Source organism: Myzus persicae, unplaced genomic scaffold (assembly GCF_001856785.1).
Source record: "Myzus persicae strain clone G006 unplaced genomic scaffold, MPER_G0061.0, whole genome shotgun sequence".
Classification (NCBI taxonomy): domain Eukaryota; kingdom Metazoa; phylum Arthropoda; class Insecta; order Hemiptera; family Aphididae; genus Myzus; species Myzus persicae.
The window spans coordinates 372,722-395,738 of NW_019101707.1; the positions used below are offsets into that span (position 1 = coordinate 372,722).

Genomic DNA, 23,017 nt, shown 5'->3' on the forward strand with positions numbered 1-23,017 from the left:
TCGTGGCAACGAAACGACCGTTTTAGTTACACCACAGCCAAGTTTCATTATACCCCGTTGGCGGTATCCAGTTACGGATACAGTTGTTACATTATTAGCAGCGACATTTTAAATAAAATATTATATTAACAATAAATAGCTCAACACAATTTCTATTTTATGCATTTCAATGATTGTTATAATTTTATAGTATATGGGCTTTATTGAGTAAAATAAAATTTACCTAGCAAAAATAAAAAATGCTACCAGAGACGCCACTGTCTTACATATACACTATGTTAATACTAATTTAAGACAATCATCAATACCTTTGAGCAGAGCCATGTAATTTTAATTTTGATTTTTTAGTTATAAGTAGCAAGTACAAAATTACTTATCAAAATATATGCTCATATTCTCTGAATCTTTTGCTCTTGATTAGATATGTACATGCGCAATAATACTTTTTTTTTAAATAGCGACCATTAATTCAATATTCTTATGAATACAATGAAGTACTAACAAACCATTTCGTTGAATTTTTCAAATATGTTTTGATACCCTTCAGACTAGAGAAAACCTTCTTCGGCTGAAAATGTTGTCAGATGTAAAACTGTGTATAATTTTGATGATTTTTCAACAATAAGAAAGTTATCTCCTGAGCAGCATGGTGTGTTAACTGGTGCTGTTTTTTCCGTCTTCCATTTAATTTGGCATGACTCAAATTCTTTTTTTAATATGGTTATTTATGAAATTGAATATAAATCGTCTCCATAAAAATCATAAGCTAGTTTAAAATCATCAATAATCGAACTTCTGCAGACTCTAAAATAATATGTAGCCGGCACCATAAAAGGGTTGAATACTTTAGACGGTATCAAGCAAAATTCTAGACAGCGAAGTTAAAATATCTAAATTTAATTTAAACCTTCCATTAAAAGAAGAATCAAGACATCGAAATATGGATTTTTAAAAATGGAAACCCTATGGCAAGGGCAAAACTCATTATTAAGAATACTGCAAATACATCTACATTTTTGAGTTCTCGCTATTCTTGGAACTGTAAAAAATTATCTATTCTGAAATGTTTTGGAATAGTCAAAAATTAATTTAAACTCAATTTAACTTTTTAAACTTTTTAAGACATCAGCTGAGAATGTTATCTAAAATAGTGGTTATAAAGTCATAATTTTACCCGACAGTATTATTGTAACGTTAAAATAAGTTATTATAATTAAAACCAAGAATACTTTTTTTCTTTAATGTTGAGGGTATACCCCTAGTGCTCACCCTCTGTTTAAAACACGGTAATAAATTATGAAATGTTATATAATTATAAATTTATAAGTATATTTTAAATTGTTTTATTTGTATCTCTTCTGAATTACTCTTCCCCTCTATAGTAACATGAATTATTACTATAGGCAGGTTAGGTACTAGAGTTGGCATTGCAATATAATATATATAACGTTTTTCATTTATTTAAATTAAATGATCAAAATCATTGCATACGATGAAAAACGATTCTAAAAGAAGACGGTCTAACGTTATGATAACCGAAGTTACCAAACAATTACTTCAATGTTATTATTAAAAAGTTTACAAATGTTTGTATTTTTTTCCCAAATCGAGAAACCACTGTCGAAGAGCATTTTTCTGCTAGAAAAAGTGTCTTCAAAAATAACAAATTTTTTATAAACGTTTACATTTTAAAAAGTGATTAATGTACATCTACTTTGTAAGGTAACTGTACTGCGACCTGTATAATGTTAAATAACAAATGTAAGCCATTAGGTGTCCGCTCTCAATTAATACAGACGCGCGTAGTCTGAAACCGTATATATATAATATATATTATTATATTATAACCGGGCGGCGGGGAACGCGCGACTCGAATATACGACGCCGCCAACGCCGCTCGTCTTCCGCATCCGGTCGCAGCGGTGCATCGTTATATATTATATACGTATACATAATTAGGGTGTGGTAAAAAGTTTCCCTTTCCCCTGTATTCCCTAAAATACGTACGCGACTATGACGTTGCTGATAATAATATTATAATTCGTGAGCAGAATTTTTTTTTTTGTTAGTGTCAACACAAACAATATATATTATTAATAATAATGATTATACGAGTATATTATAAAGACGTATACATAATTATAATGAGCGTGACCGATATCAATCCTACCCGCAGAAATATTATGTTGTTGTTCTTAAATTAGGTATAATATTTGGCCTATATGGTGTTTAATATTTATATTTACGAGATAATGGGCGTACGAAAATATGCTGATGCGAACCCTTTTTTATTATATTTTAGTGTTGTAAATTAATTTTATTTCAATATTGTTGATTCTAGAGATTCTGTTATATTAGTTATTTATTACAGTTAACTATTAATTTAATTTCAACTGCCCGAATTTGTTGTAACTCACGCTTGTGCAAGTCTGGATTAAGGGGGGGGCATGGCCACGATTACTGTTTAGAGTATTTTAGGAAATAATTTAAAAATAATATCATTCAAGTAATATAAATAATCACACACACACATCATTCATCAACATTCAATATATTGTATAATAATAATAAGAATAAGAATTATACGCGGTCATGCAGGACATGGTCGGTCGGCGAGGAAGAAAATGCAAAATGGTATAAAATAAGTTGTTTTTTGTGGTTTCTGGTAATTTAATTTTAAATAATATGTTTTGAGTAAAATAAAATGTATTTTAGACGTGTTAAAATTGTTATCAGATAAAGTTATAATTATAAAAGTTAATATTTGATTTCCATGTTGTAAATATTTTCGTTTTTAAAGGCTTAAAACACTGAGATTCAACACTACCTCTCCCAAACATTAGGTTTCTTAATTATTAAAATACTGAACACTACAGGACCGTATTAGCACATGGGTCTAAGGCATACGGTAGTGTTAATCCGGGCCTGGATATAAGAATAAGAAAATGTGATAATATTTACAGCGCGAGTCACGTATTAAAGTATCGTTCAAATGTCGTCTGAGTCTTGTGAGCGACTGACTTTGTCGCAAAACATGATAATAATAATGTGTTCCGGACAACTGGTCAATAAATGTAAAATATAGGAATGAAATATTTCCCTCATTTTTAAAATAATACAAGTACAAAAAAAGAACAGAATTTTCAAATTTAATATATGAGATAATTGTAACATAATGTTGACATGAGTGTCAGTGGCACTATCTGCTAGAGACAAAAATAAATAATAATTAGCAAATGCTACAACTCTCCAGCACTTTTTATAAGTTAGAACACTTATAAGTTATAACTAAAGACCGACTTTAATTGACATTGCACCTGTGTTTGCACACAAGATGAATCAAATCTGATCAAATATTGTGTTGTATAAAGTATCAACCTGTACTTTCTGCATATTTAATTTCAGAACTAGTTTTTCTTTGTACAAACGTATTTTAAGTAATATAACTATCTAAAATATAACTATAAATAACCTAATTATTTGGAAATCCATTTGAATATCAATTTTAATGCAAAATTTACTTTTTTTTTGTACAATATTTTAGAGGCTAAAGATTTACAATATAGTTACGATTTTCACAAGCTACATAAATTAATTTTACGCTAGGGTGTTGAATGTTGATGCGTTTGATTATAATATACTACTATTTCACTTAAAAACCAACTAGACAAGTAGCATAACAAAACTAAGTTTATTTATGTAAATCAAGTTCATGAACAAAAATTGTTTTCTAATTATTTCGGTAATAATGAATTACTTCATTCAGCAACTAACCAACCCTCTAACCGGCGCAGCAAAACATGCGCCGGACGAATTTCTTCGTCCGACTCCATATTGAGCGACGCCGTTTAGGATTTATCGGGTCACTAACCAACTCCTGCTCGTTGCCGTCACTGCATTCTGTTTCCCGTTCCGGATGGCCCACCAGTCCAAAAGTTATATGTATATTTGGCACTGAATTTTACCATCGAATCTGCGCTAAACAGTCTTCAAATTCGCTTGTCACCCGGACTTTGGGCGATGTTGCGGGTAGTTCGGGCACCGACTGCACGAACATACACAATAACGTTTTAACTCCTTTCGGCGTATCCATCGAACTCACAGCACCATTATCCTGCAGCGACGCATTGAATCCTGCGTCCTTTGGAACGGACATCTCGAGGTCCGATGGACTGAATGGGGGTCCGTTTTGTGTCAGCACGTCAAAAAGCTCAAACGGCTTGCAAGGCAGCTCGGCCGGAGCGGACAAACACTGTTGGTAGACTTCGGAGTCTCCTACTGCGGCTGGTTGATGACAAGTCGTGGCCACGTTCGGCGTAGACTCGTGTCTTTTCAACGTCGGCCAAGTTCCAACCCGTGTCGAAAATTTAGTTGGAATGTTGAACTTTGCAAATATAATTTGCTCTTCAAATATCTTCTTCATATTTTCTCCTTCCGTTAACTCCAGCATTACGTGTCGTTAGAATCTACGGTAGACATATTTTATTATATGACTTAACAACGTACAACGATACAACAATTAATACTGGGAACGTATGGAACACGATGCGCAAACTTCAAGGTAGCTTAGCTAGTGGGTAGTGATCAATACGTGAAAATAATTTTCGAGTTACAAAAATAATTTATGCTAGTCAAATCTATCGTAACTATGTTTTGTTGATTTTGTGTCGACCAGAAAAATATTAGGAACCCTATTAAATACTATTATGAATGCATTAATTTAAAATTTAAAAAAATAGTAACAAACGTTTTGATTGTATGATCAAGACTAAAAATATCAAATTGATGATTTACTTTAATTGATAAATTATTAAACCTAATTACAACTTGTGAAAACGTGAACTAAAGAATTATCTCAGGTAATATATTAAATGTTTATCTGTGGATATACCTCATGGCTAATATATTATTATATAAAATATAAACAAAGTGTAATTATAACTTATCAGTACACCTTGCCTACTTAGTTTTATGAAACCGATGATAATAATAATATGGATTATAATTAATATATTGTTTAAAAAAAAAATCATGTTTGTTATTCATTCAAAAAGCGTGTAAGGAGATGTCGCTTTGTTGTACAGTAGGTCACAAGTGCCAAGTGGGTCACTGTAATGAGTGATGTTGAATTTGAATTCAGTGATATAAAATCATTGTGAATGAAAAACTATTCTGAGCGTAGACGGTCTGTCAGCCTATGATATTACTATATTAGTGATATTACTTAGTATACTTGATGATGTTACTATGATTAAAGTAATTCATTTCACTTTTAGAAAATAGTACTACAGTAGGTTATCTTCATTTTCGCTAAAAACAATTTTTTTGGTCATTATTATTGGAAACCGTCGAGAGAATATTTTCGATTTTGTTAACTTTCTGGGTTGCAACATTTTTCACACGCAATATTATTATTGCTTTTTTTTCATGAAATATAGTCCTCTGTTTCGTGGCTTATTGGGAGACACCATTTATGAGAGGTACACTTGTTTTTAAACTTATAATATTCCTATTGTAGTATTAAGTAATAATAACATAACTATGTAACAAGAATAGAACTTATTATGTGCTTAAAATGTAAAATAACATGATGATATTCATGTTGTAAATATTTTCGTTTTTAAAGGCTTAAAACACTGAGATTCAACACTAGCTCTCCCAAACATTAGCTTTCTTAATCATTTAAATACTGAACGCTACAGGACGGTATTAGCACATAGATCTAGGGCCTACTATAGTGTTAATCCGGGCTTGAATAATTACATATTATACCTATTAAATGTCATATAATATTTGTAGTTGGTACCTATATGGAATTATATAGGTATTAAACGTGATGATGAACATTTGCGCAATGAGAACCTATATTCATGGCTGAGACACGTTTGAGCATAAAATACATTTTTTACGACAAGATTGAGCAAAATTGTCTTCGTATCAAAAGGAATCGAAATACAAAAGAAAACCTACATGATTGAGCATAAAAAACTCTGCAACGTTGCCATTTTCAATTTTGAACTGCATTATACAAAAATATTTAATTATATAATTATAATAATCCAAAGTATAACATGTCAAAAAAATAACATTATATAGTCACATTATAATAGTATACATAGTATTTATAGATCTGTTTCATGTTTGATAATAATAATGATAAAATATTCATACTTTCTGGTTACTGCCTATCGTGAAGTTGAAATGTATAATAATAAATTTAATTTATATGCCTTGGTATCTGTTTCTAAGTTGGCTTAAATATATTAATAGAGATTCCGTATTCTTACGATTTAAATATTGGTTGAAAGCTTGAATATTAGATAAAGACCTAATTTATTAACCAATAACATTGTCGATAAACCTGGGCTCGGCTCACGGCTCGAGTCTAATATCAAAATAATTGCCAATTGATGTAATAATAAGTAAAAACTAAAAATAATAAATTATAAAATTTCGGCAACTTGAATGTGGCAACATCGCATACAACATTCTATGCTCAGTCGTGTTGCTAAAAAGGTAAATGCTCAATCGTTTTATGCTCGATAACCTTACCGATATTCATACTAAATGGGCACACCTAGAAAATAGGTAGGTCAAATCACTTAAATCGATAAATGTATTCATCGGGTATTTTATAGAAACTATTTATACCATGTACGTGTATACGGTGAATGGTTACGAATGCTCTTTAATTATTGTAATATTATTTGTAGTGATTGTATATCGGTAGTTGTTATAATGACTTTGCAAGGCGCCACTGCAATATGTAGTAGCAACTGCCAACCAGACACTGCCGGACTGGCAATGATCGCAAGAAATAATAGTCCAATCTCGAATGCACGTCCGCCAATATTCGTACGGCCGCGGAAAATAAACGCCGCCGACGACACAGGAAACGCTCGTGTAAGCGAAAAATGAAGTCTTCCTGCAACACACTGCCACAACTACCCTCTCCTCCCTGGCGGTTCGATGTCTCATACATATTACATATATACACATACAGATAGTCATCCCACGGGAGGGCGTTTGCAATAAACTTCGGTAATTTGACAACTTTGGCGGCACACTCGAAAAACACGTTTTTTTTTCTTTCCTATGTAGGTACCCACACTACAGCAGTCCTAAACACACACACACACGAACCGTGTACGTACCACGTATGCGTCATGGTATTATGTGTACAGTGTGCGTAATAGCGTGTGCGCGAATTAAAGGATGGGATTATATTGAGCCATGCATGGAATAAGTGAGAATCATGTAAGCATTTTACCTCTTCTTCTGCCACCTTTGCCCATATAGATGATAATTGCACAATACGTAGTAGGTAGGTTGTAATATTAATTATTACAAATAACCTAACCTACCTATAGTCCAATAACTGACGTTTGTCAGTCAAGTACCTATAGGCATATAGGTATTTAGTTTTAGTTTTTCGACAACATATCTATACGCGTATTTATATTTTATATTTACATATAGATACTTAGTACATTGTTACTTACACCACGAATATATAATATAGACATTATAATATAATATTTCAAATTATCAACTCCTCAAGGCACAAATGCATAATATGTTACGCATATAACATATTATATAATATATAGGTAGCCATACAGGTATATAGTTCTAGTAGGTACCTTACCTACTCTATAGGTAGTATACAATTATACATTGATACTACTTGTTCGCCGATTTGGAGAAAACGTTAACAATTAAGTAGGTATTACGATTTCATATTTCATATTTAATATATTGAGTACCTATAACATACTAATATGGAGACGACATTTTTATAAAATACTGATTGTGAACCGAAACAAAATAAATACCTATGTGAGCCACTCTATAGCACCCTATATTATGATGGATTGAAAAACAAAGCTACACACTCTTTAAAAGTCTCAATGAATCAAATGATCATATCTAGATGTAAACAGGGTCCTCGAATGCATAGGGATTGAGCCCAAAATGTTTCAAGAACAAAAAGCGGGAGATTTGCCTTCCAGCTACTACATACACACAATTTTATTTATAATACAATTTAAAATAATCACAAATTAAATGTAAATTGATAAGTAGTTACTGTACAAATTTAATAAAAAAAGGTTTAATAAAGTTATAAAGTATACATAAGTATATCTTCTTCTTTGGGCATTTATAATATAATTCTTGACTTCTTGAGTGTATTCTAGTTGTTATTACTTATTAATCGTGTAACTTTTGAACGACTTGACCGATTAAGGTCAAAGTTATGGCAATACCTTACTATTATTCGTTAAGTCTCGATGGATCTATGTTTATAAATGTATAAGGTATTTTTTTAGTTCATAAATTATATAATTAATTTCTAATAAAGATAACCTACCTACACTGAGAGTGGGGTAAGCTCTCTTAAGCCACCCCCTTACCTTACTTACGTTCATGCAAATTATAAAACTTTTACTGAAAAAGGTCCAGGAATATTCTAGCCTACAAAGAAAGAAAAAAGTAACATTAATTTGAATACTAATCGATTACAGTAGATACCTATATCTATTCCTAATTTGTAATCTCATATCAATTGTATTCAATTAAAAACTTATTATAATTTATGTTATTTTAGTATTCACAATTATGGGTGTATAATATAAAATGTGTAATAAATTATAATTATTTTACTTTTTATTTTATTGAACGTAACGCCCTCGAGGGTAGAGAGTTTGAACAGTATATATAAATTGGAAATAACATAATATGAATAAGTAAAAAGCTAGTACTAGTACATTCTCTGCAAGTAACATAATAAAATAAACTAAAAACAAAGTAGTTTTTTTCAAATTACTATTATCATCGAAAAAGAAATCGAAGTCAGATAGATTATCGTTACAATAATGTAGAATTCTACTGGTGGTACTATGGAGAACAAAATTGGGGTTACTCGATGCAATATAAAATAGGGAACTATTTCTAGTATTAACTGGAGGATGCTCTAAGGCCAATAAGACTCAAGGGCTCAGGACAGTTGACAGTACCATTTAATAGCTTATATAAAAATAGACGGTCATTGAATCACGCCTTCCTATAGGGGATATTTTACATTAGTTCTCGACTTCGGAAATAGGTAAATCATACAAATTTAGCTTAAAGGCAATCATTATAATGACATTTCTTTTAATTTTATCGATTAAGCCTATTTTTCGGGGGTTCCAAATCAGTGGACCAAACTTCAAGACGGACCGAACTAGAGCAAAGTACCTACAGGACTTGTAGACACGCGTAACTCATATCCGCACAGTTATTACGTTTAATAAGACCTAAATTTCTAAGTCTTTGCACAAATGGTTTCTATATGACGTTTGAAACTCAAGTCCGACGATAGAATTATGCCAAGAGCATTAATGGAGAGATTTATGGAGAACAGAAATCAATGGAGCTGCAAGCCAATCGAAGGATTGAAACATAATAAAACCTATAGGTAATAGGTGGTTACATTTAGTATCTTATCGAACCCCTAAATCCCAACATCTCAAAAACTATAGGTATTCTATATCCACAAAGTATCTCTCCAATTTGATTTAAAAACACTCACTGTTATTCTCGTTGTATCTCAACTCCGCTATAAGAACTTCAATATCTATTTAATAACCCACTTTCTCACCATCTCGACCCACTAACCACCTACTCTCACCAGTAACTACATTATACCATAACGACTCCCATTTTTGACAACACAAACTCCTTCCCACTTAATACTTACTTAGGACTATCGGCGAAATAATTTATAAAAATTGCAATCGTACAAAATTCATAGGTATGATAAATCAAAATCGTAAAATGTAAAATGTTGTTTTTCAAATTTAATATGCAAAAAAAAAATAATAAAAAAAAATTCTTGTCGAATGTTGTAGGCTTTTGGGAATTTACATATTCGTGGAATCTTTTTCAACGGGAGCGGTTTGGGTTGTACCGACAGTTCCAAAATATTAGTTAGGGTTTAGATAGGTGCTTTAGAAAAGATTAAAAATTCACAAAGGGCAAAAATAAATTTATAATTTTATAGTATTTAAATGAGTGTCTTCATTTTTATTTTTTAACAGCTTATAAAATCTTGGAGGGCAATAGTTAAGTATGGCTGTACAAACATCATACCATTTATTCATTATTGAAGTCAGAAGTTCATTGAAGTTCTTGAACATCCAAAATAGTTAATGACATTGATTAATTACAAAATATTTCATCAATGCAAGCTTTACTGAGTTCACTGTTTAATATGAATAAATAAATATATCTTTGTGGACTAATTCATTACAGAGGAAGTTTAAATTGAAGATTGAAGATTGAGAAGTTGAAGTTTTAATATTATGTCAGAAAATAAATAATCATCATTGTATTATAAATTACTAATCTAAAATCTTCAATTTTAATCAACATAATATCCAATTGATATGCTGGTTAACATTTAAAAGTAAAAATAAATTTAATAGGCATAATTCCTTACTGTATTTGTTTATTTTGAATATTAATTAAATTCAGAGAAATTAGTAACTTCTATGATAATTATTTACTATATAAAATTAAAAGAGTAAAAAACATAAAATAACATTTTTTTTTTAAATATAGTTTATGAAAATACAAATTATACTGACACAAACATCAATAATATTTAATCTTTTGAACATTGCTGATCCACATTCATAAATATTTATTTTACAAAATCTAATCATCTGAATCATTTGTACTACCAGAACTTTCATCTATACTATTATAAAAAAAATGTTCTTCTGCTTTCACGCGTTCTTTATATCTTGCAAAACGTAAATCATAGTCTTCAATATTTTCTTCTGTGTCAGAACTGCTATCATCTAAAACAATACATTATTATAAAATATTATTACATTTTTATATGTATAACATATTGCATACTTATAGTATCCCACATTAAAACTGTTCTCAAACACAAACAAACTATTTAATATTAAGTTTTATAAAATTTAATAAATATGATAAATAATAAATATACTCACCATTTATATTCCATTGTTTTGATTTAGAAACCAGATTTTGACAATAATCATCTTCACTGAAATACAAAAAAAAATTATTAATTTATGGTAACAAAGAGATATTATTAATATTAACTTTGAGATAGATCTATATTTTAGAAGAGTAAGCGTACCAGTACTACATCAGCATGATCTTTTTAAAATTGAACTCAGTAGGTACAATTCAATAATTTAAAACAAAAAATACTATTTTTCAAATGTACAAAAAAATTGATAATAGCTCAGATATATAATATATTTTGACTTTTGAGATATCTCCTTGAGTAGGTCACTGTACTGGATGAGTTAAGTGTTAAGTTACAAAATAAAATGAATGATTCTATGCAGACACCGAGCATCCTCTAATACTTACATAAACATATCAATATTTCAAGTCTATAAATAGCTCATAAACTGATAAAAAAGGGTAAAATATTTTAAAAATTATATTATGTCTAGAAGATGTTAATCTTAATAATTTGTGAAAATGTTAAGTATCTATACAATAGATATAAATCATCATATGATTCAATAATTATTACAACAAAATAACAAAATCCATTTTGACAAAAACTTATCTTGTTTAAATATTCTTTTGTTTACTATTTTTTTTATCGCAATTATTTTGAAAACTACACAGAAATTTTAACAGTTGACCCCCAAAATATTTATTAGAACCAATTTGATGATAGAAACCACCTTCACTATTCAAGACTAAAACATTTTTTCTAGTACAAAAGTAACTTTTTGGAAAAATAAGCCCATCATACTTGTGTGACTAATACACTCATCAATCTGCAATGAATCTAAAACAGAGCTAGTTATTTATTTTAAATGTTCTCAAATGTCAACAGTTGCATAATTACTTGTAGAATATCTAAATACTGTTGTTATAAAATATATTCAAGTAGTAAAATATTTTACTATCTAATGTTAAAACTAACTATTATATATTTTAAACATAAAATTACTCATTATCCATTTCATCCTCGTCAGGATAATCATTTCTCCAATTCCCTTCATCATTAGAATCATCATCATCTTCACAATGTGAGGAATCATTATCAGAGCTATCAATATTTTTACAAATGTTATAAAAATTTTCTGAATCTAATCCATGGACACTGAAAATAATAAATATAATATATAATTTTAAATTATCTTAAAGTGGGTAAAATCAATAACTAGTAATAACTTAGTATTTATAATGGTACCTATCAATATCTTGTATATCAATTGATTTATTATCATTATTGGATGCATAATACAAGTCGTATACATAGTCAATTGAAATTCCTTCATCTATTAAAGGCTTGCAATTATCTTCTACTTGCTTAACAAAATCAACAACTTTTATTTCTGAATTCTTTCCATCTATTTCTTCAATGGGTACTGTGTCTTGTTTTACAGCTCTAAGAGTATTAACTAGCTAAACAAAATAATTGTAAGTACTTAATATTATTAATCATGAAATAATTAATAAGTATTGTCTACTGTTTACAAAATATAATATCTAGCGTTTAAGTTAAATATGTTTTCAGAAGCAGGTACAACTTGCGAAATACAAAAACTGAAGAATTGTATTGTCCCTCTCATCTTAGCACAAGATATTAGGGAAATACATTATTAATATTAGTTTAAAAGCAATTATAAATTACTATATCTAAAGAACAATTTCAATCGCAGGTGAAGTTAGAGCTCACTTACAGAATTCAAAATGTAACTACAGTTTATACCATTTTTAACTAAGATAGACATATGAAAAAATATTAATCTAGATATTTTTATTCATAGTTACTTTTACCGAGGGAATCACATACTTTATGACTTCAGGAGTAATAAATAATGACTATCATAAATGACAAACCTTCAAACGTTCTGCTTTAGAATGTTCAACCACATTATTAATATTTTTGTTTTTGTTCATCTTTGTTAACACTTTTACAGATCTTTCTTCTCGTACCTCTTTCAATATTTGAGATAAGTTTTCATTCTAAAAATAAATTTGAATTTAATAGAATCGAAGATAAAATATTAAACTGTTAAATTAATATTATTACATAGGCAGGCATGAGTCCTATAGTTAACTAACAGTTAGTTATAGTAGGGTATAAAAACTCACCTCGTCTTTTAAAGTGGCAGCAAATTGAAACACACAATCTCTACTCAACTCTGTACCGATAGTTTTTAATTTCTTGTGCGATACAACGATTGAGTTAAAAGGATCTTCGTTGTGACGCCTTTTAACACGAACAAACGCCATTACTATTGCTTAAATACAGTAGTTGTAATTAAACTTAATGCAAGGTCGTGCAGACTTTAAGTAAAAACTATACACAAATCAACATCCGATATCTCAATGATGGATGATTGAATGATTAGAAGAGAAATTAAAACCTGTAAGGCTATTTTTATTTAAATTTTAAAAGTTAAAGTCATGAGAATATAATATGAGATAAACGATAGACCTTAAACAAAACAATGGACTAAGATATAATTCAGCGTGTAGCTGCAGGCCGGGAATGAGTGGCATCATGATATAACAAACAAGGTATGTCAGCAGCTTATCAGCCGCGCAGCTTTGCTGGTGGTCATCGGAGGAAACAATAAAATATGTTTTCTTTTCTAAGGAATATATAACCGATAACCATGATATAACTTCATCTGTTGATTCTGTTCATGAATATAACTATAGAATGTATTATTTAAATTTTAAATTGTGTATTTTCCGGACTCCGAAACTCTACTAGCATTTAGTATTTAATCATTTATACTTTATATAGTTATTCGTTATGAACTTTAAAGTGTTAACTCTTAAGTTATTTGTGTTTTCGTTAAAAGTTCATTTATACTAAACAACTAGATATACATTTAGAACAAACTTATTTAGTATTTTTTACTGTGAAGTGTGAACAAATGTTTTAAAAAATATTTGTAATACATAAGATAAACATAGCACAATAATTAATAATGTATGGAATATAATGGTAATTATATTATACTTACCTACCTAGTAAATTACTTATTTAACAAATTTTTTTAATTTCTTATCCTTAACAGATTTTTTTTCATTCATAATAATTTTGTTCAAGTGCTTCAAGCGGATAAATGTTCTGGTTCTTATGAAGCAACTTAGCACTGTATCAGGTATACAACTATACTGTTTTTTAACTATATTTAATACATTCTGTATTATAAATGGGCTTTTTTTCAAACCAGAACCATGGAACTGATTGAAGACTTCTTCGGTATAACATATTGCTTCTAAAAGATTATTTGAGGGGTGCAATAAATTCCCTTTATTTAAAGTAGATATCCAGCTAGGTCCATCAACGTTTTTAGTTGACCCCAATTCAGGATATTCTAATCTAAATCTATGGGCTACATATCCAGCTAAAAACTGCAATCCATTTCTACCAATCACGTCTTGTGCAGTAGCAGCTAAAGATGTATTTTCATCATTACCGGAGAACTGAAACATAAACAAAAAATATCATTGAAAAAAGTAAGTTTTAGAAAATACTTGATACATTTATGTATCATTAGATATAAGTGGTAACATGGATATTATTTATGAATTTTTGTTTTATTTGTTAACCTCCAGTTCAAACTCATGTAGCAAATCGAGAGACGATTGAGGAACATCTAATTCATTCTCAATTGTAATGGTTTCAACAAAAGACAATGTATTAGAAGTGCATTCAACAACGTTTGAGTCATGTAATATTTCAGCAGTCAAAATTGATGAGTCAACTAAACATTCTTCATCGGTATCCTCAGTATTTCGGTGAACTGTAAAAAGTATATTTGAATACTTTCCCAAAACGTACCAACGTAATCTGCAAGTGATACATAGTTGTATGTGTAATTAATTAATTAGTTATTTTGTTCAATTTTATTTAATTATAGGTACTACCGATATTTAAAATCCAATGGTGTAGGATGATCATTTGAACCACCCATACCTCGCATATAACTAAAATATGCTTCGACACCATCTTGGTTGAGCCGTCGAGAAATGATATACTTTATGTCATATTCACTTTGTAAATCATTGAATAGATTTTGAAAAGATTTATTGGTAATAATAATACCTTTTTGGAAAGGCATAAGAGATTTTGATCCATGGACTCTCATATCTTTTATATATTGAGTCATTTTATTTAACAAAATATTTTGATTTTCAATGTCTAAGCCATAGCTGTTAGTAAATCCATCTTTTGCCATTCTTGTATTCAACAAATCAAACCAATCATTGAATAAACTTAATACGTTGCTCATCTAAAAAGTAGAAACATCAATACATCAGTGCTAACTACATTTAATAAATCTACAAGGTACAAGGAATAAATAATTGTTACCTCTTGCCAATTCGAAATATGGTCTAACATTTTAGCCTTTCCACAAAATTCTATAGCTTTAGACAACCGATCAGAGAAAACCTGGGCTGCCAGTCTTACATTTTGTCGTTGAGCTCCAGTCACATCCAAATGTGACTGATTGATTTTGTAGGCCAAATTAATTTCAGTACAATGAACGGATAAGAACTTGACCAGAGTTTCTTTTCCTATATACTTATTATCATAGACAAACCCATGATCTAATAAGTGATTTCTTGCCAGTTTTATTAAGTGTGGAACATCCGCAAAAACATAAACATTTTTATCATTAAATGGGTTTTTAAATGATGTACTTTCAGTGTTTATGTTTAAAGTGTTCCAAAGTGTTCGATTTGTTGGTCCCATATCACTTACCATTGCAACAACCTAGGTTTACAAATATTTTAGTCTCAGAAAAAAGTATAAAATAATATTTATTAAACCTTATATTCAATGCTTTCCAATGACTGAATTACTTCAAATAGAATTTCCTTAGTCATGGGTTGATCAAAATTATAATGGCATCACAGATTTCTATAGCTTAGAATCTATATGATAGTACCACAGAATAGATGAAACATCTATTCTGTGGTTTGCGCGTTCCAATAATATGGATTGCCGAGTGGTTTAATTGTAGAAACGCCTATGAACAAAATTGTAGAGGAGAATTTTATCTGGTTCACTAAGCAGCCTGATTTTTGATATCATTAAAACATCATGAGTTATATCATGATTATTAATACACTTTTTTAAATTTTTCAAAAGTTATTTTATTAGGACTTAAAAATGAAAATTTCAAAAACCAGGTCTCTTACGGAACCAGATATAACTCTCCTCTACAATTTTGTTCATAGGTGTTTTTACAATTAAACCACTCGGTAATCCATATTATTGGAACGCGCAAATATGTTTTTAAAGACATTTTTCAAGTGATTTTTTCCGTTACACGTCCTCTTAACTATTATTTTCAAGTATGTATTTCAACAGTTGATACAATTTATTACGAATTTACGACCCAATAAATTTTGGTCTCAAGCCATTTTAGTGAAAACTAAAATAATAATGACTTATCAATTTATCATGTGATCATTGATTATATTATGTATTTTGTTGGTGGTAGAATCGCAGTGGGTACCTAGCGGCGAGCGGTCTCAACATTGTGATAGGTGAAGGCAACGACTACCAGAATGTAACAGGAACGTATGCTGTGTCGTGCCGGCCGTTGAACGTACTGTAGCTACTATTATCGCTACAACTGCCGCCGCTGCACCGAAACTATAGCAAATGTAGCAACTGTCTATGCGACCCTGGTACTCAGACCCTATCCTCGGATCGTATAACGCAGCGTTTAGTAATGTTCATAAAGCCTATTTGATATGAGCACTCCGCCGTGGCGTCTCTATGTACCGTAGAGGCGTAGACGTATTCGTTTTTTTAATTTTAAACGAACGTGCCCCAATTACCTACACTAACCCAAGATTTTTCTTGGTTGCATCCAATAACCACACAATTTTGATTTTGACCCTAAAAAGGTCGATAGACAAAAACCGCATACCTTATCTGTCGTTGTATAACAAATTACGGCACATTTAAAGTGAACTTTTTACTTTACCTTCATGTACAAACAAGATGAAATGATAGTTGTTACGTGTAAAAAAAATATTTAATTAATAGCTCTGAAAAGAGTCTAAATATTTTGAAAATATTATTATGTACCTATAGAAATGGTCATATGTATTATGTAGGTATATATTTACAATTTTGAAAAAAAATAAAGTATCTACGGTTATTCTTATTAGATATTGAGTTACACAAAAAAAACTGAATTCACCTTTCTTTCATAAAAGTACTAAAGTAAAAAATCAAAGAATTTTTACTGCCTCGAAGATTATGAGTGATGCAGAGTAATTGACAGACAAAAAAAAACACGCACACACATCTTTGTAAGCTCGCTTCTTTAACCAAAATGTACCTATATAAATGAAGTTACGGCATCGGCAGTATTCGAGAACTGCGTCTTTTTAAAATAATCTAAAGCTACATTCAACCAGATATTTGTTATGGGTTCTGCCATTTCCACCGGTTGTAAAATTTTCCACCCAACTTCGCAAGTTTTCCGGACCATGATAGCTCATAGTTGATACCCAGCTAAAAATCTAAAATGTAAGAGGATCGTCGTGGAAGCTGTTTCTATTTTTTCTAATAACCGCGGGCCGTTGATCACAAATTATTCACAATAAGTTTTCGTTTTTCATGTAAAAAATATTTTACCGCCAATTTTTGTTTATCATTCGGTCTAATCATTGGTACCTGATGCATTGAAGTATTTATGATAATATTCTGTATCCTCGAAGGATTAAAACCTGTCAAAATCTTTTTATACGAAATTAAGTATGTTCTATGACGTACTGTCACTACTGTCATAGTTCAGTAATCATAGGTACACAATGGAACTCTCCATGAATTTTGAACAACTACTACTAAAATCTGAGTATTTACACACTAATTCAAAACATACACACTTTCATAAGGATAATGAAAAGGAATTGTTTGTTTCATGGGACAATTGTGTCATGGTTTCATATTCATTAGACAATTTATCTGAAGCTAGTCTTTGGAATCCCATTGAACCTATGGTAAGTTATTAATTATTAATTGTGAATATGTTTCATTAAATTTTGAGAAACATAAAATAGTTTTAAATTAGTAAATATTGGGCACCTACTTGGCTACTTACCTTATATACCTAGGTCAGGGGTCGGCAACCTGCGGCTCGCGAGCCACATGTGGCTCTTTCGGTCTAAAGTTGCGGCTCCCCAGCTACATACACAAAAATTAATATTTTATGTTCAAAAACAATATTTTATGATATAAAAAAGTGTATTATTTTTGTTGCTTTTGGAAATATGAAGCGAGGTGAAAAAGTTGGCATTTGGAGTGCTGGCAATTTTTGGATCAACATATTCGTGTGAGCAAGCGTTCTCTTGCATGAATACAATAAAAAATAAAGTAAGAAGCCAACTAACAAATAAAAATCTAGAGTCGTGCTTGAAACTCAAAACAACAAGTTATGAGCCAAATTTAAAAGAACTTTCAAAAGACATGCAAAGCCAATGCTCCCATTGATGTATTTCCCTATTATTAAAAACTGTTTTTTTTTATTATAAATTTATTATATTATTATAATTAATTTTACTTTTATTATGTCTATTAGAATTTAAAAAAAAAATTATATTAAAAAAATTACGAAAAGTTTTAGTGGCTCATTAAAATCTGGAAAATTTTGTATTTTGTAACTTTTGGCTCTTCCGTCAAAAAAGGTTGCCGACCCCTGACCTAGGTAGTAAACCTGCAAATTTTAGTTGTCACCAAGTGTGATATTACAGTATTAAAAGGATTTTTAAAGATTTATTCAACTATTTGTAAATTATTTCTATATATTAATATATTATATTATTCAGCATTGGCTACCTATTTATATTCAAATAATTAGGTAAATTAAAATTTGTATGTTCCATTAAAATTTAAAATATAATACCTAATATATGAATAGAATAAAAAATCACAGATTAAATAATATGATCTATAAATAACAGTCATAATTAAACAAGTGGTATATACTAATTGCTTATAATATAATGTAGGTATTTTATACTTTATAGTACATATTATAATATTTTATGCATGTATATTGTATATATTTAACATTATTTATTATTTGTAATAAAAACCAAACATAATCATGATAAAATATAAAAATGTTAATACATACGCTGATATTTCATTAAATTAAAAAAAAAATAATATAGTTGTGTGTGTATCTTGATTTTTTACTAGATTGTACCAATAAGTAATCCAATAATATCAATACTAACCTTTAATTCAAAAATGTATTGTATTGATAAAATCGGATCTATATACTATCTAAAACAAATTCAACGGTAATATATTCAGTAATCACTGTAAATTCTTTAACGTACCTAAATGTATTTTATTTTAATGTCTTAGAGATTCTCCAGACTTATTTGATTGTTCCATGTCTGCTCAAGTTCCTCAACAGCCATTGTTCTACAGTTATGAGTGGAAACTCTGCTACTCTCAAAAGTGTCCATGTGAAATACTTGGAGCAACTTGCTATTCAGATGGAATTGCTGCAATAACAGCACTGGAAGAATTTATAATAATACAGATGTTAAAAATATCTATTAATGATAATAATGAACCAATTATATGCAATACCTGTAACAAACAAATTAGATCTCAGAAACCGGTAACAAAATAGAAAAAAGGAATTCAAATACCAATTATAGTAATTTTATGTACAATTAGTTTCCATTTGTAGTTACTTCGTTTGTATCTTGTATTTGGAGGGATTGGTTCAGTAGCCAACGAGCTGTACAACTTTTCGGATTAAGTGTAATTGACAGTCTAGATATCTTTATAATAGCAACAGAAGAGTCAAAAGTATATTGTACAACATCTAATGTGACGAGTAAAAATGTTTCATTATTTTTAAATAGTCCACAAAAAATTATACATATTCAATTTTGTGATTTTGGTAATAATTCTGAGATTGCCTTTATTTACCTTTTTATATTATTATAATTTTGTTGATTTATAGAACCAAAAAATATGCTGTTAATGTCATCTAATGGAATTCTTATAATTATGCACTGTGTTGAAAATATTCATCCATCATACATTTACCTAGCAGTTACAAAAACGGTTGCTACATTTATTGTTGACCATACAGTGATTTTAAGTGATGGTGTCCATTTATTTTTAATTACATTGGATATACCACTTTCTAAAATAGTCAAACAAGTAGTCACTCAGTTGAAAGGTACAATTTTAATCTTTAAAATGTGTATTTATAGTATCTTATTACATTTAAATCTTTATATTTTAGGAGTTATCTCATTATGCAGATTTCAGTCCAATATGATTATTGCAATGACCCAATTAAATAAAGTGTATAAATTATCAGCTAAATATGAAGTGGTGACTCAAGAAGAAGAACTAAAGTTTAAATTTAATGAAAAATCAATTTTAGAAAACATAAAAAATCTTTGTAAAAGTATAGAGTCTTTAGAAGAGCAACATGAAAATTTGAATAAATACATAAATGCAGTGTCTATTGTTGCTCGCAAAGATTTAGTTGCTCAATTGTGTTCATTAAACATTTTAATCTATTCAGGTTGTATTGTGTATTTAATTTTATAAACAGATAATAATAAAATACTAACAATTTTTAAATGTAGGTGCTAAAGCTGTCAAATTAGGAGCTTGCCAAGATGAATATATTTTTGCAATCAAGCTTTCCACTGATTGTTCATGGTTATCATTTCCATCTTCAATTTGGCAACTCTTGGTTCGTATTACTGACAATAACAATTTATCGTCAAATTGTCGCGTACATTTTTTTGATGTTGATATCTTCAACAATAATCACCCATTAATGGTGAAACACCGTTTATTGGCTACTGTTGCTGAAAATTGTACGTCTGGTTTAGTACACTGCGAATTGGTGTGTCAAGTACAAAATGATTCAACTAATCGTTGTTTAATTATTCCGTTAAATCCAATAAAATTGAATTCATTATATTTTGTCAAAGCTGAAAAACGAGAAAAGATCCTGGTGATGAATCCTTTGGAAGATAGACATAAAAACGTTTTTAAATTTCCAGAAAACATATCATTAATTGATTGCCTAACTGTTATTACAAACAAAAATAAACATAGAACATCAAAATCATTTTATAAAAATATAATTGGTAAGTGGTTAATAAATAACTAAGTTAAATAAATTAGTGTTTCTTCCAGTTAGTTAGAGGTTTTATTGCATTTAAATTAAAATTTTATTTTTAAAATTGCTTAAAATTTAAATACTAATACAAAATTGTAGAAACTACAATAGGTATTATTGTAATTACTAATTGTTATTATTTTATGTCGAGTCGTGCCCACTGGGATTTCATTTAATTTATTTTTATAATTTGTAATAAAATAAATATAACAGGAATATTATAATTGAAAAATGTTATTGTTTAATATGATAATATTCATTATTAATCAATATTTATGCATATAATATTTATTAAAAATATAAATGTAATTTACGTTCACCTTCTATTTGAAAAATACTAGTGGTGTTCATGTATTGTTTATTAAATATGAATAACTAATGTTTTTTCCGAATACTGCTAATAGTTGATAATTAAGTATTTTGAACAGTATTAGGACTTCTTACTAATGTACCACTTACTAAGGAAGTATAAAGCATAATAGCATGTGTACTATACATGTATGTATCCGTTTGTAAAATTAAATATAGAGCACATTGCATAATCAGTATTGTGTCACATTAGTAATTTAAACAATTGTTATTCTTATGCAGGAATTGTGCTTGTAATTTTTGCTATAGCTTTCTCCATTGTATATGATTACTTACCAAAGTAAATGTAAAGTGCCAAGCTTAAAATAATTTTGAATGATCATTTTTTTATTCTAGATAATATGCCAAAAACGTTATATTTGAATTATTTTGGAAAAATAGTCACAATGGTTTTGGATGACAAAATTACAAAAACCATCATACTAGAATGTCTAGATCAAGATGCTTTGATTGCAGTTCGTAATGGAATCTTTAGTGAACTTTCAAATGATCAACCAGCCATCATAAAATTGTCAGTTCTTGCAGATGTACAAGTAAATATTCTTGTTCCCTTTTTTATAAGGATTTATGTAATAGTTTATTTATCTTATTTTTAGAAACAACTTTGTTTAATTGAAGAATTATCAATTAAAGATCGTCAGAACAAACATATTGTTAAAGAAATCAAAACTAATATTCTAAACCAAATTAGTAATCATCTACCTGTTTAATCAAACTTTTATTTAGTTTAATATTAGAAATGAAATTTTAATGTTCTATAAGCTTACAAAAATAAAAATAAATAAATTGTTAAATTATTACATTTGTAACAAAAACATTATACTTGAAAATGAACAATTTAATTTATGTAACTTATTATAGTATTTAATAGTTTTACTATTTCATTTGTAAAATATTAGATATCTATTATGACTTTCCTGCGCAAAGTAAATACTAATTTAATTCAACTGCCTAACACACTAATTAAAAAAAATATACATATAATATTCATTGAACCAGTCTTTGTAATAAAATTACTGTTATGTCCGCCTATCTGGATACATGATAGTTTGTTACTTATTGAGTATGTTATTTAATGTGATTAGTAGTTTTTTAATGATTGTGTTTCCTATTTGCTGATTTATAGGTATTAAAAAATATAATGAGATATTTAAAAAAATAACTATGACTTATTAATAAAAGTGATACCTATAGTAGTAATTAAGTATATGGAAATCCGAAAAATGTGCATGTTTGGAGGAAAGCAGGTTAGGATTAGTGTTAGGTTTGGCAAGTTGGGTTATTCTCACTTATTTATTCACATAAAATAAGCTATAAAATAAAATAGTTTAAGTTATTGTTATTAAATATTAATGATAATAAGTCAAACATGTAATTTAGAGAATTAAAAAATGTCATCAATACATACAAAATAAAAATCTATTAGGTATACAAAA

General features: G+C 29.1%; 2 protein-coding genes across 3 annotated transcripts; one reads left to right on the forward strand and one right to left on the reverse strand.

The window, feature by feature from the left end:
- Positions 1-10,665: 10,665 nt before the first annotated feature.
- Positions 10,666-13,993, reverse strand: LOC111030189 (probable RNA polymerase II nuclear localization protein SLC7A6OS). Its single transcript, XM_022309581.1, has 6 exons — positions 13,150-13,993; positions 12,895-13,020; positions 12,242-12,456; positions 11,999-12,151; positions 11,010-11,065; positions 10,666-10,847 (listed from the first exon to the last, which is right to left on the reverse strand). The coding sequence occupies exons 1-6, from the start codon at positions 13,288-13,290 to the stop codon at positions 10,702-10,704; spliced, it is 837 nt and encodes a 278-aa protein (XP_022165273.1). The 5' UTR covers positions 13,291-13,993; the 3' UTR covers positions 10,666-10,701.
- A 1,001-nt stretch (positions 13,994-14,994) lies between these two features.
- Positions 14,995-22,678, forward strand: LOC111030188. 2 transcript variants are annotated; one of them, XM_022309579.1, is made up of 10 exons: positions 14,995-15,108; positions 16,527-18,042; positions 19,244-19,347; positions 19,415-19,676; positions 19,736-19,964; positions 20,028-20,249; positions 20,316-20,603; positions 20,668-21,180; positions 21,918-22,114; positions 22,178-22,678. In XM_022309579.1, the coding sequence occupies exons 2-10, from the start codon at positions 17,854-17,856 to the stop codon at positions 22,289-22,291; spliced, it is 2,118 nt and encodes a 705-aa protein (XP_022165271.1). In that variant the 5' UTR covers positions 14,995-15,108; positions 16,527-17,853; the 3' UTR covers positions 22,292-22,678. The 2 variants fall into 2 exon arrangements, with proteins under 2 accessions (XP_022165271.1, XP_022165272.1); XM_022309580.1 differs by lacking the exon at positions 14,995-15,108 and adding an exon at positions 18,319-18,415 and having other exon boundaries at positions 17,929-18,042.
- The last annotated feature ends 339 nt before the right edge of the window (positions 22,679-23,017 follow it).